The sequence below is a fragment of the Gymnogyps californianus genome, chromosome 2 (assembly GCF_018139145.2).
Source record: "Gymnogyps californianus isolate 813 chromosome 2, ASM1813914v2, whole genome shotgun sequence".
Classification (NCBI taxonomy): Eukaryota; Metazoa; Chordata; class Aves; order Accipitriformes; family Cathartidae; genus Gymnogyps; species Gymnogyps californianus.
Window position 1 is genome coordinate 167,457,746 of NC_059472.1, and position 12,368 is coordinate 167,470,113.

General features: G+C 46.3%; 1 protein-coding gene across 2 annotated transcripts in view; it reads left to right on the forward strand.

The window, feature by feature from the left end:
• The window catches only part of DHX30 (DExH-box helicase 30), a 35,339-nt gene that overhangs the window by 7,654 nt on the left and 15,317 nt on the right, over window positions 1–12,368 (forward strand). The window contains exons 1-3 of one of the 2 annotated variants that reach the window (XM_050891326.1): window positions 1,550–1,745; window positions 8,964–9,094; window positions 11,404–11,514. In XM_050891326.1, the coding sequence (XP_050747283.1) occupies window positions 1,550–1,745; window positions 8,964–9,094; window positions 11,404–11,514 (438 nt within the window). Of the gene's footprint in view, window positions 1–1,549; window positions 1,746–8,963; window positions 9,095–11,403; window positions 11,515–12,368 lie in introns of those variants that run through there. The other variant, XM_050891328.1, reaches the window with a different exon arrangement.

Below are 12,368 nucleotides of genomic sequence, written 5' to 3' on the forward strand. Positions count from 1 at the left end.
CAACACCCCAAAACAACCAACCCCCCCCTTTTTTCATCATGATGCTTAAACAACCATTCATGTAAATTTTTGGTTTACACACAAAATATTCACCAAGTAATAAGGTATTTGACATAAAAATGATACCCTGGTTTAAAGAAACACACAACTTAATGGTAGTCCCAGATGTATGTTGCAGCCAGAGATAATAAAATGTATATGTATTAATTGCTTAGAAAAATAATTCAGACTTTAAACAAAGGAAAAAAAAAATCCTGTAGCGTTTGAATTTCAACCAGCACTACAGCATTGAGAATTTTATGCCTCAGATACGAAATCATTCGTATAGAACCAAATAACAGGGGAGTCGACTTCAAGTAGGAAGTGTGTAAGAAGGGAAAGTGCTGTCTTGCTACCTAATTGACTTAAAGTTTTTTAGTGTTTATGTCAAATGTTAGTAAACAATGGGCTGCAAGTGGACTTTATTTTTAGTAACATACACTTGAACATGAATTCCCTAGTCTGCACGTGTGTGTGTTAGGGTGCAGGTGGGGTGTCTGTAGCTGAAGACAAGAAACCCGAAACAACTTTCAGGTTCCAGGGCAGTTTCTGAATTTCCCCTTCTGAATCGTTCTTGCAGTCACTTGTATTAAAACAATCAGAAAGATTGCTTTGCCTGTAAACGTGCAAGGATTGCAAGAAATGCGTGCAGGAGTGAAACCGAGGGCAGCGAAACACTGTTGAAAGCACAGTAAAAATTGCATGTGTGCTTTTTTCCTCTAATTAGAGAAGGTTAGTGACGATTCTAAAATAAAATCCGTATTTGGAGGACTGGCCTATGGATTGTGTTTGCAGTTATCATCACCAGGTTGCTCAGATCTTGGAGCAAATGACTCATCTCTTTGCGGTAACGTTTCTTTGAGTGTGTGTGAAGACATCCTATTTTTTTGGGGGGATTTTGTGACACCTACAAAATGTTCACAAAACCCTTTCGGACGACCTATATCCGTATCGCGTGATGTGTCGTCGCGGTACGAGCACACGCTTTGACTTGCCGTGTTGTTTCTATTTGATGCGCACATGTCGGGAGGACAGACAACTCCAGGCAGGGATGGTAGAGCTCGATGATGCGAGTGCAGCTGATTTTTTAAAAGAGGAAGAAAATGTCTTTGTGCTGGTTTAAAGCTTCAGCGGGCGGCGCGAGTCCTCTGCCTTCCCACGGTGGCTGGCACCTCGCAGGCAGGAGGAGCCCAGGAAACTTCCGCCGCTCCCTGCCTCCACGTGCTCTGGCAGGGACACGAAAGCAGGTTCTTTTCCTTTCCCTTTTCCCTCCCTTGGCTCTGTCAGGGCGGTCCCCGGGTGGCGTGGGGGGACGCTGCCCGGGGATCTTCCACCCGTGGGCTCAGCATCCCCCCTGGTTACCATTGAGGGGGTGCAGGGGAACTCGCCTGCGCCGGGTCCTCCCCCCCGCCGGGGGGCGCTGCGGCGCGGACCGTGCCTTCCCGCCGGGGGCCCTCCGGCCGCCTCTCTGTCCGCGCCCTGCCTGAAGCCGGCGCCGGGCAACCTCAAGATGGCGGCGCTGGGGCTGCTGCTGCAGGCGGCGGCGGCCTGCGGCTCGGCCGGGCCGCTGCGCCTCTGCCGCTGTTACCGGGCGGCGCCGGGGGCGCGCGGGCTCTGCACCCGGCTGCCTGCGCCCGAGAGCCTCGAGGAGGCGAGGCACGAGGAGGAGCCGGCCGGCGAGGAGGAGGACGCCGCCATGGTGAAGGGTGAGCCGGAGGCGAGGCGGGGCGGGGGAGGGGGGGAGAGGAGGAGGAACCGGCGGCGCCCCCGGGGTGCGCGGCTCGGCGGCCGGGGAAACCGCGCCGCGCCGGCCCCGCACGCAGCGGAAGGGAGGAGCGAGCCCCGCTGCCCGGTGCTGGGAGGAGGGAGCGTGAGCGCGCCGCACGTCCCTCCCCCCGCGCCTGCAGCCGGGCCGCGCCGCCCGTCGGCCTCCTCTCGCTCCGGGCGGCTGGGCTAGGCCGCATCGGGCCGCCCGCAGCCCCCCCGCCACCGCCCGCCGGCTGGGAGGGGCGACCGGCGTCGCGTCGCGGGCGGGCGGCCATCGCGGGAGAGCGGCGCGGCCTTGAGCGACCCTGCCCCGGGGAAAAGGGCTTCTCGCCGGGATGCGCGGCAAAGGAGAGGAGCCGGCGAGCTGCGGCGGCGTCTGCACGCACGGCTGCGCCGCTGCCGCCGCCGCAGGTAACGGGCCGGTCGCGGTCGGTGCGCCTCGAGGGGCGGAGGGGTGCTCCTACGGGGCGGGGACCGGCGGGCGGTGGAGGCAGCGCGGAGAGCTCCGGTGGTAGCCGCCGCCGGCGGCGGGCAGCGAGGGCCGAGGCCTTTGTGGCAGCCCCCGCCGCGCTGCGCGGGTGTGCGGCGCTCTTTGTTGGCGAGGAGAGTTGGGTTTCCCCAGAAAACAGAAAAGGGGTGCGGAGCCCTTCGGCTCAAGGTCGCCGGTTTGAAGCCGGGCCGAGCCGGCCATGGGCAAAAGTCCTCGCCGCTTCTGATCGCCCGCCGTGGCCTGACGCGAGAGAAAAATCGTAAATGGATCTTTCGCTAGAAATCCTGATGGATTGAGCACGCCCATCGAGCATCCGCCAGGAAAACTGCTCTGCCGTCGCCCGTGCAGCAAGTTCCGTTAGGTCAGAGCTGGAGCACGCTGCTGGAGCACGCTGCGGGAGCGGGCTGCGGGCGGTTCGGAGCATCGCTTCGTCCGCGTTTTGTGTACAAAGGGCTTTGGTCTGGCCTTCCACCGGGTAGTCTTGCTGCCTGAGCTGAATGAAACGCTAATCGAGATACGGACAGCTGTTGTTAACATAAATCCTGATATCGGCGGTGTCCGTAAATCTGGTCAGGGATGATGTCTCTGTCTAAAGCTTGGAAGATTTCTTTTCTCTTTTGGATGTCAGTCCCTCAGCCTGCAACAGAGTTGCGTGTGAGAGGGCGTGGGGTTCAGGCATTTGAAGGGTGAATGCTTTCCTGCTGTTCAGAAGGAATTGTTACTTTTTTAAAAGAATATTTGAAAGTGTGTTTTGACGTCGTGTTTTGACAATTGCTTTTTGTTAGGTTATGAAGCGTGAAGAACATTCCTAGTTTAGAAAGATACGAGTAGTTTTGTGCTGGAGGTTACTGCTTCCAGTCTGTGACTTGAGCTACTACATTTTCCCTTTTAAAATCACTGGTTTGGTCCGAGTTTTCTTTCTTAGGCTGTAATCTTCCACTTTGGAAATTTGGCTTATTATTACATAAAACCTTCTTCTTTTTTCTTTTTTTCCCTCTTCCTTCTGTGTTCTGTGCTTCCTTCCCACCCTTCAGCACTTTTTAAAAACTATTTGCTCTCTGTAGTTTCTGAATTCTTTGGGTCTTAGTTCCATTTTCCTTTCAGAAGCTCTGCTGAGCTTTATCTTGTAGTTCAGAGTCAGATAGTCTTTAATTGTTACATTCAAGCTGTTCAACAGAGCAAATTAACTTACTTCTAAAGTAAATGCTAAACCGCCCCAAATTATTGTTTAATGAGCTGGTTCAGGTGTTGCCTGAGAAAAGTAGTAAACCAATTTTATTTTTTCTTCCCTCTTTTGTATTTCATTCCTCAGAACTTTTTCTAACATGTTTTCAGAGAGTACTTGAGTACTTTTATCTTTGCGCTTCGGTTCACTCATCCTTCCAGTTTGTGTGGTGGATTGACCATGGAAGGCTCTTCTGGTGACAGTTTGGCGATAGTGGGAGATTCGTTTCAGACGAGCAAATGAGAAGTCCTCAGGGTCTCGTCGGAAGTCTGCCCTACCTGTACAGCTGCTATTTGAACATGTAGAGACCATAAAAGTTATTTTAAAAAACTATTTATGAGGACATGTTCTGACCCTTCAGCTTGTAAGTTGATGTCTTGTTAGCTATCCTTATTTGACTGCTTTTGTTATTAGTCTTGGATACAAATATGGAAAAATCAACTCTGAACTGAGGCTGGCTTAAAAAATGTCAGTGTTATATTGGTATTAATAGCTAAAGCTTCACTTCGTTGGCCTAGATGGTGGGATTTTGGAGCAGACTCTGTGACGCGGAGAACTTCTTTGCCTGCTCAGTCAGGTCTGTGGCACTTCTCGCTCGTTACTGAGACTTATGTGATCTTGACCTCTGTTTTGCTCTAAGAAAGAATCTTTCTTTGAGACTAATTAAATTTGCTGTCTCATAGTATCACAGAACAATTTAGGTTGGACTGAAGCTCTGGATGCCGTGTGGCCTGATCCCCTTCTCAGAGCAGGGCCAGACTGGAGCGGGTTGATCAGGGCTGTATCCAGCCGAGTTCTGAGTGTCTCCAAGGATGGAGGTTGGCCATCGGTCATTCTCGTTCTCTGGTGATCTCACTTGCTTTTGAAGAAGCCTTGTCAGTTTTACCAATTTTTAAGTTTGTTCTGGATTAGGCAAGAACTGCATGTGTCTTTTATTACTGTGTATGCTTGAAAGGAGCCTTGGTGAGGGTTGCTAGATGACGGTTTAAAAAAAAACCGCAAACCCCCAACAGGTAATACTATTTTGGTGTAGTCCAAACTAAACTGCCAGGTGGAACCTTCTCTGTCTCCCTCCATCTCTCCCTAGTAAAACATGTCTAGGCTAATTCCTTATGAAATGGATATTATGGAGCCACAGGGCTTTCTTCTTCCCTGTGAATTTTTGATGTTAGGAGCATTCTTCACTGACTTGAATTTATTACTGTGGGGGCTTATATCTTGATGAGTGTTGTATTGAATAGTTTGTCCTTCCTGCTCATTTGTTGCTTCTCCAGGGAAGAGAATTTGAGGGAAGATAGAAACTGTTGGAATGGATCTAATGCTCCTCTGTCTTCCTTGAACAAGAGTATGGGCCGTTTTATTTGTGCTCTTGTTGTACCTGACAGTGTCTTTACTTGCCAGATTTGTTGGGGTTAATAGAAGGCTTAGCCACTACAGCTGGGAGTTGTTTGTTTGTTTTTTATTTTTTTGTTTTTTTTCTTTCAGTGTTCCTTGGAATTATCATGGACTTTCACAATCAAGTTAAGATAAAGTACTCACTGGCTTTGAGGAACTTAAATTAGTTAATTGGCTTCTTTGATAACCCCACCCTGAATTGTCTGCTATCCAAGACAGGCTTTTAATATTCCTTCGTGATCTCGGAGCTGCGGTTTGGACATCATATGTGGTTCTGGCTTGATAGGAATTGGGTATGAAAATCAACTCTATTTTGTTTTGGGAGTATTAGGTTATACTCCCTGCCTCCACAGGGCTGTGGCTACCGCTAATGATTCCTACCCAAATATCCATTCTCAGCAGTGAGAGAACTAAGACGCTCTTTGGAGGAAGATGCCAAGAAATCCAATCTGGCAGGGAAGGAAACATTCTGCAAATCTAGTTCTGCGATTTTGGATTGTTTCTTTAAAAACTATGAGTGAGGCATGGCTTTATGCAAGATAAGATCCTTTCAGCTCTTGAGTTTGGGATAAGAATGGGCTGAGGGTAATCCATCAAGCCTTAGAGTCGCTGTTGATACGTCAGATGGTACTGCTGAATATGGCATTGTCAGCTGTGAAGAATACATTGTGTCTCAGTTGGTAATTCAGAGTCTGATCTGCAAGCCAGAACTAGGCTTTGTTATTTAGAGATCCTATTCTTTGCTCTAGAATGGATTAAATATTTAGTCTTCACTGAGTCACCTCAGAATGTGAGAAACTGGCTCTGTCGTTAGGTAATTGCATGGGGGGGGGCATTTAAAAAGAATGTGCTTCTTACCTCCGCCTGTAACTTATCACAAAATTTCTCAGGTTATTGTTTTTGAAAGAGGAAGCAACTAGAGGCCAAATAATACAGGCTGGTGCTAGAGTTTTGTTTTGTTTTTTTTAATTTCTCATTTATTAAGTGAATTTAATAGTGCATTTGGGAATTGTCTTACTACTCCTCCCTCCATGCGTCCCAACGATGTGGAATGGAATAGAACTGCAGAGTGCCAAAATCTTAGTCACTTTTCCAGTTTTCTTGAACAGGTCAAAGTCTGAATATAGTGGTGCTTGCTGTATGGGTAGGCAGAAATATCACATTTGCTGTATAATTACAGAAAATTGGCTTGTAGTTCTTTGTTAGGCTGAGACCATTTTCATGCTCTCCTGGCCAATACATCGAAGTTAACTCATGGACAAGTGGTGTTCATAAATCAGAGTACTTCCTGCCTATTTCCCTGTAATTGTCCAAGAGTTTTGCCCAAGTATGTGTGAGAAACAGCAGCCTGTGGGCTTTTTTTGTTATTCTTTGTAATGGAAGGTACCATGGCTGACCGTCATGCATAGGAGAGAGGCAGAAAGCCCATTGTGTGTTGCATGGTCTTTTCCACATTGGTATAGTCGAAGGAGATTGAGCAGGCGGCAGTTCTGATCTGTTGATTTTGACGCTGTCCTCTAAATACCAGCTTGTCCTCTACATACCAGGTTGAAAAGTAACGCCAACCTGAGCCAGTTCCAGCTGCGAGTCAGAATTAGACAATTGTCGAATTACAATGCTACCTGTCTTCAAATGATGCCCAGCTCTCGACATCCTTATCGCGGGCCGCGGAGGTTGTATTTCAGTATCTCCTTGTATGTGTTAAGGAACCCAAGTTCCTTCTGTATCTGGTCCATTTGGCTTCTGAAGGAGGTTTCTCTGAGATTCAGCTGGTTCTTCTATGGAAGAACTTTCAAAACTATCACCAGAAATTATTTTTTTTCTGAACTCTGGATCAGCATGCTGGGTTTTTGTTTGTGTTTTTAGAGAGGGTGGTATGATCAGCAACATGGTTTTTTGCTCTCCCTTACCCAAGTATCCACAGTCTGACAAGTGCTGGGTCTGCCATGGTACAACATAACTCTTTTGCCTTCCCTAAAACTCCTGTGATTTCCCTGTTGGTCAGCTTTCAGGTGAGCCCTCATAATACACCCTCATGACTTCAGTTTTCCCTTGCTGAGCAGCAGCTTGGAGAACGTCTCTCCCACACGCCTGTATTACAGAGCCTTTCTCTTAAACGCTTGCTTTCTTCTCTGGAGCCAGTTACTTTGTATCTTCATTATAGCCACTCTGCAATCCGAGTTTTCAGCAAAACATGATGGCAGGTCTTGGTGATGATCTAATGAGTGTGACTGTTGGGTCGTTTCTCCTTGGATTTGGTAGCTCAATCTGAAATTCCAGATTCTGGCAGTACTGATGATCATGTGTTGCTGACTTCTTGCTCGTTGCTGAAACTTCCCCTGAATACCTGTAGAGAATTAGAAGCCTTCTACAAAGTAGTGCCCAAACCCATTGATGGTCTGCAAGAAGATTAATGAAGTTCTGACTGCCTGGGGAGTGTGTGTTTGTGATGTTGAGTGAACATAGGATCAGAGTGGCTTAGCTGTGCTTGCTGCTGCCAGAATGGGAGATCCCGTTCCTCTCTCCTATTCCCTTGCACTGGTTTTGGGTGCCTGCAGGACTGTGCAGTTGGCTGATTTACTTCTGAGGCAAGCAAAAACCAGCGTACTCCCTTTTTCTGGTTTAGCTTTGTGTTGGATTAGGGCTGCAAATCATCTCTCCATACGTTTGGGTTTGTGCCAGAGCTGGAGCAGTGGTGGTGTTAGAGCCTGGGAGAAGTGGCACTTACCCCTCGCCGCAACAGCGAGCTGTTAGATCTGCCCGTTTGTGTAGCGTAACTGCGTCCAGAATTGTTATCACATTAAACTTAATCTGATCTTGCTTGGGCTGCTGCTCAAAATAAAAGCTCTCCCCTACAGTGCCAGATACAACCGTGATGCATGCGAGAGGTGAGTTAGAGCAGCTTCCTCGCCAGCTAAAACTGCTGGTGTTGGCATCAGGGAGGAGGCTGGAACGTGAGGTGGGCATGACATTGCTCTGTCTGGGGGCAGTGTGATTTTTATTATTGTTACTTTTTTAAATGAGTGATTTGAACTGATCGTTAATATCCCCTTCCTGCAAGTGCCGTAGCCTGAGCAGCATTTCTCACCTGTCGGGGCAGGGGACCTGTGCTCGGCTAGCCAGTCCTACCTGCCATCAGTACCTGCCACCTCGGGCGCTGCTTCTCGCCTTCCTGCTTGGGCTGGTTTATCTCCAAAGTCTGTGCTGGCAAACTTCTTTCCAGGGGGTTCTCTGAGCAATTTAGTACAAACCCATATTCCCAGCCTCTAACCAAGCCATCTCAATAAATTCAGGGAGAAGTCCTCAGGCGTTACTTCACGTTACTACCAATGGCTGCATCTAATGTGTAACTTGTGTGTTGTCGAGATCCTTGATTTAACCCTGAGGTGATACGCATGGTTCAGGAGGGGGATGCAAATACCAAAGTCTGTTCAAAGTAGTTATTGCTTAGATTGTTTTCGATATCGAAGAATGACAAACAGAGCTGCTTTTGCCTCCATAGTGAGGAAACAGCACCAGCTCCATAGGTTAATCTGGGCTTTGAATTCTGTGCTAGGATATTTGTATTCAGATTCCACAGGTATATGTAGTCTGTCATTTTTTCTGTTGATACTGTATTCTTTTGGGGGGAAAAAGTCTTTCCAAGCTGTTACGTGATTGTTAGCATCACTGAATCACGGAGTTAGACTGTCAGTGCTGCAGTTCTAACTAGAGGATATTCATACTTTTAAAAGAGGGGGAAACAATCTGTGCATTTCAGGAGAAGTATGGGACATACAGTATTGCTGCCCATTTTGGATTTGCAGTGTCATCTTACATTTGGAGCTCAGGAGACTTTGCACTCCTGTGTACCATTCTGCTGATGGCTGGAGACATTGTGGGTGAACCACTTAATACCTCTGCTTGCTTTTCTATCTGTAACCTTGGAGACATTAAGGCCCACAGAGCTGCAGTGAAGCAGGTGTTTGAACATGTCTTTGAACAGGACTGCACAAGAACTATAAGATATTTAGTTCCTCTGTTGTTTTGTTGGTGTGTTTTTTTCAGATTCCAGAGACTTATTAAAGGAATTTCCACAGCCTAAAAACTTGCTCAACAGCGTGATTGGACGAGCCCTGGGCATTTCTCATGCAAGGGACAAGCTGGTGTACATCCATACTAATGGGCCAAGAAAAAAGGTAATCCTTTTGTGCTGGGGGTGGTGGTGGGTAGGTATGTTGCACATAGAGTGGGAAGTGAGCCAAGAATACTGCTAGTCCTGGAAGTAACTCTTTAATAGAGAAAATTATAGAAGTGTTTTAATTCCACGTAAAAGTTGCGTGATAATCTTTCAAACAAGAAATATTCTCACTTTTTCCTGTTTCTCTTTATTTTCACATACTTTAATAGGTATATAAATGTAGGTCCTGTCCCTCTCCTTTTGTGTGTGGAAGGATGGATTTTTTTCTTTTAAGTAGCTTGCTGTAGCTGGCTTTTCTCAGCATGAAAGACACATAGTCTGCGCTCAGATGTGTTGGGCTATGTATGCCACTACCTTAGAAAATTCAAATTTAAATGCTGTATTTTAGACCTTAGTAGGCCTAGTTTTTATTGTAGATTCTAATAGAACAAATGCCTAAGCCTAAAATGTTCAGTTGCAACCAGAAGAGAAGAATTTGTTTGCCATGGAGGGAGACTTCTAATGTTACTTAAGGGCAAAATGAAATACAGACTCTTCTTTTTGTTAAATGAAGCAGAGGAATTCCAAGCAAACAGTTTGCCAAGTAGTTTGAGCTCTTACTGGGATGCGAGAGGCCTAGATCCAAATCTGTGCTATAAACTGAGCAGAAGTTCTTAACTGATGGGTGCTCTGTGTTCAAGGGTTTGCCTCCTTTTGTCATACCAGCTCTCGTTCTAGAGCAGAAAGCCCTTTCCAGCTGAAGTTTAACTGTAACATACATTCCAGGAAAAGATTCAGTTCTGATGGATTAACATTTTCCAATAACATTCTGTCTAAAATTTCCCAGACAATTTTTATTACCACATCCTTTTTAAGCATCCCTGCATTTTAGGCAATACATTAGTAATGGTTACTTTAGAGTTCCTTTATTATTTGTGTTTTTGTTTTTCTTGCTTTTCCTCGAGCAGTAGTGCAGTTTCCTAACTTCAATTTTGGAATACCATAACCAATGCCTCATAATTTTATTTTGCGTAATCAGTTCACGTTCTTGCTAGCACTTAAATAGACTAATGTTGGGGATAACTTCAGATTAAAAAACAACAAAACAAAACACTAAACCAAAAAAAAACAATAAAAGAGCTCTTGGAGAAAATGAGGGTTGAATCGCAAAAAAAACCCCAAAAAACAACAACCCAGAAAAAGTGTGTGGGGACAGAAGGACAGATGAGACAACCTGGAGTAGTCTCGGTTGGAAGTGAGCAAGGTTCTTTCATGAGCACCAAGTAACTTGGCTGTCATGAGACAACTTTTTTTCTCAGCAGGTCTGTGCCTTTTCATGCAGAGCCCCTAGGCAAAATACGTAGCAATTTCCTACAGTAAGATGAGATTCAGATGGCAGGCAGGCAGCCAGCCAGATGTAGACTGTTGAAAAGTCAGGAGCCCTTTCTCTAGCCTTATAGGTGGGGTTTTCCCAGCGGACCTAAATGCTCCCTTTCATCTCTGCTGCAGAAACAGGAGAGAATTCCTTAGGCATTTCCCTCCTTTGAGCCTTGCAGAAACTCAGCTACAGCATCTGCAGGGCCGGGAGTAGAACGAGTTCTTGATTTGGAGCACTTTTTCAAAAAGGGCAGGGTTCAGCTTTCAGCATTCTTTGCCTCTGCAGGTTTTGCAGCTGCTCTCATCCAACTGTACTGGTGTAAGAGGAGCTCTGGTGGTACTGTTAGTTACTAGCTTAATAGCTTGTGTTGGGCAGCGCAAGCTGAAGGCTGGGTTCTCGTGTGCCCCATGAGTATGGTAGCTGCCTGTGTAACTGTGATGCAATATGCTGCTAGTTAGAATTACAGTAAGGAAGCAGTTAGGAAGATTTGCTTGCCATTGCAACTGGAAATGTGTTGGAGAGTGCATGTTGCTTCTCAGGCACGGTCTGGTATGCTGCAGCGTACATAGGAACAGTTACTCTGAAACGGAATTGTTCTTGTAATGAGCTCTTGGCATTTGATTCCTCTGAGCTGACACAGTGCAGCCTGTGAAGTTCCGGCCCAGAGTACGTGGCGCTGTGCTGGAAGTCAGCCTGGCTTCTGGGCCTGGCTCAGCCGTGCAGCTTCTATGTGACTGTGGGCACCTCGTATCCCTTTTTCAGGCTTTTCTTTCTGTGTTACTGGAATGGACCTTCCCATAAAGGGACCAAACAAGCAGTTTCTTTGGGATTTTCATTTGTAGTTCTCTTCTTTGCCTGGAGTTCAGAGATGTTTGGAGTAGCTATGCTCCTGGTGGAGGAGGGAGATTGTTCTGTGCTGTCTCACTTTACTGGTTATCTTTGCTTTTCAGAAAGTCACTCTGCATATAAAGTGGCCTAAGAATGTGGAAGTGGAAGGCTATGGGACCAAGAAGATTGATGCTGAGAGGCAGGCAGCAGCTGCGGCATGTCAGCTCTTCAAGGTGAGCTTATGCTCCTCCTTAGCTTGAAGAAACAAGCATTTCAGTGTGCAGGCCTCATCCATTTTGGTGATACGATTTCTGACTTTTATGTCTCTCTTTGCCTGTTCACTTTCTTAGTTGGCCTATCTGTTAATCAAGGGTAGAGGGTGAAGTCTTGAGCTGTCTGAATCCGTTTGAGCTTAAAAGCCCGCTTACTTCAGTCAGGCATGAACTCACTAAATTCTCCGAGTTCTGGTCTTTGTTCTTTATGTCCTAGACCTTAATCAGCTTCTATCTTAGTCTCAGCATCTATGGCGAGTAGTATACCCTTGGGTATATTTGCTGTTACTGTTCACTGACTGACACTTCTGTCAGTCTACTTGTGGGTATTTGCAAGCATAGCGCTTTCAGAGGCTCTTGTTTCCTCGTCATGTAAGCCATAGTGTGGCAATTACATGTTCTGTTTTATGATTACTCTTTTAAAGTTATGCTAGTCTACCACTTATTTATGGCTGGAAATGGTCAATATGTGTGCACAGCCAGTATCAAACAAGTACAGTAAAGTTATAAAGGTCACCGTTTAAGATACGGTGCTACGTAGCCGCTATCCGAGAATAAGATGCATTTTTTTTCTTCAGCTCTGCCACTGTCTGTTGTCTGTAACCTTGAGCAAGTGAGTTTGCTTTTGGAGTTTCCCTTTCATCTATGGAGTAGGAACAATGACGCCTTCCTACTAAGGAGCCTAGAAAAGATGCTGCAGATGCTCTAACAATAAGAGAGCTTTTTGATTTGCTTGTCGATCAAGAAAGCTACATTAAGAAATAACTATTTAGTTTTTAAATTAAGCCTTCAGAGGTTAAGAATTGCAGCATGAA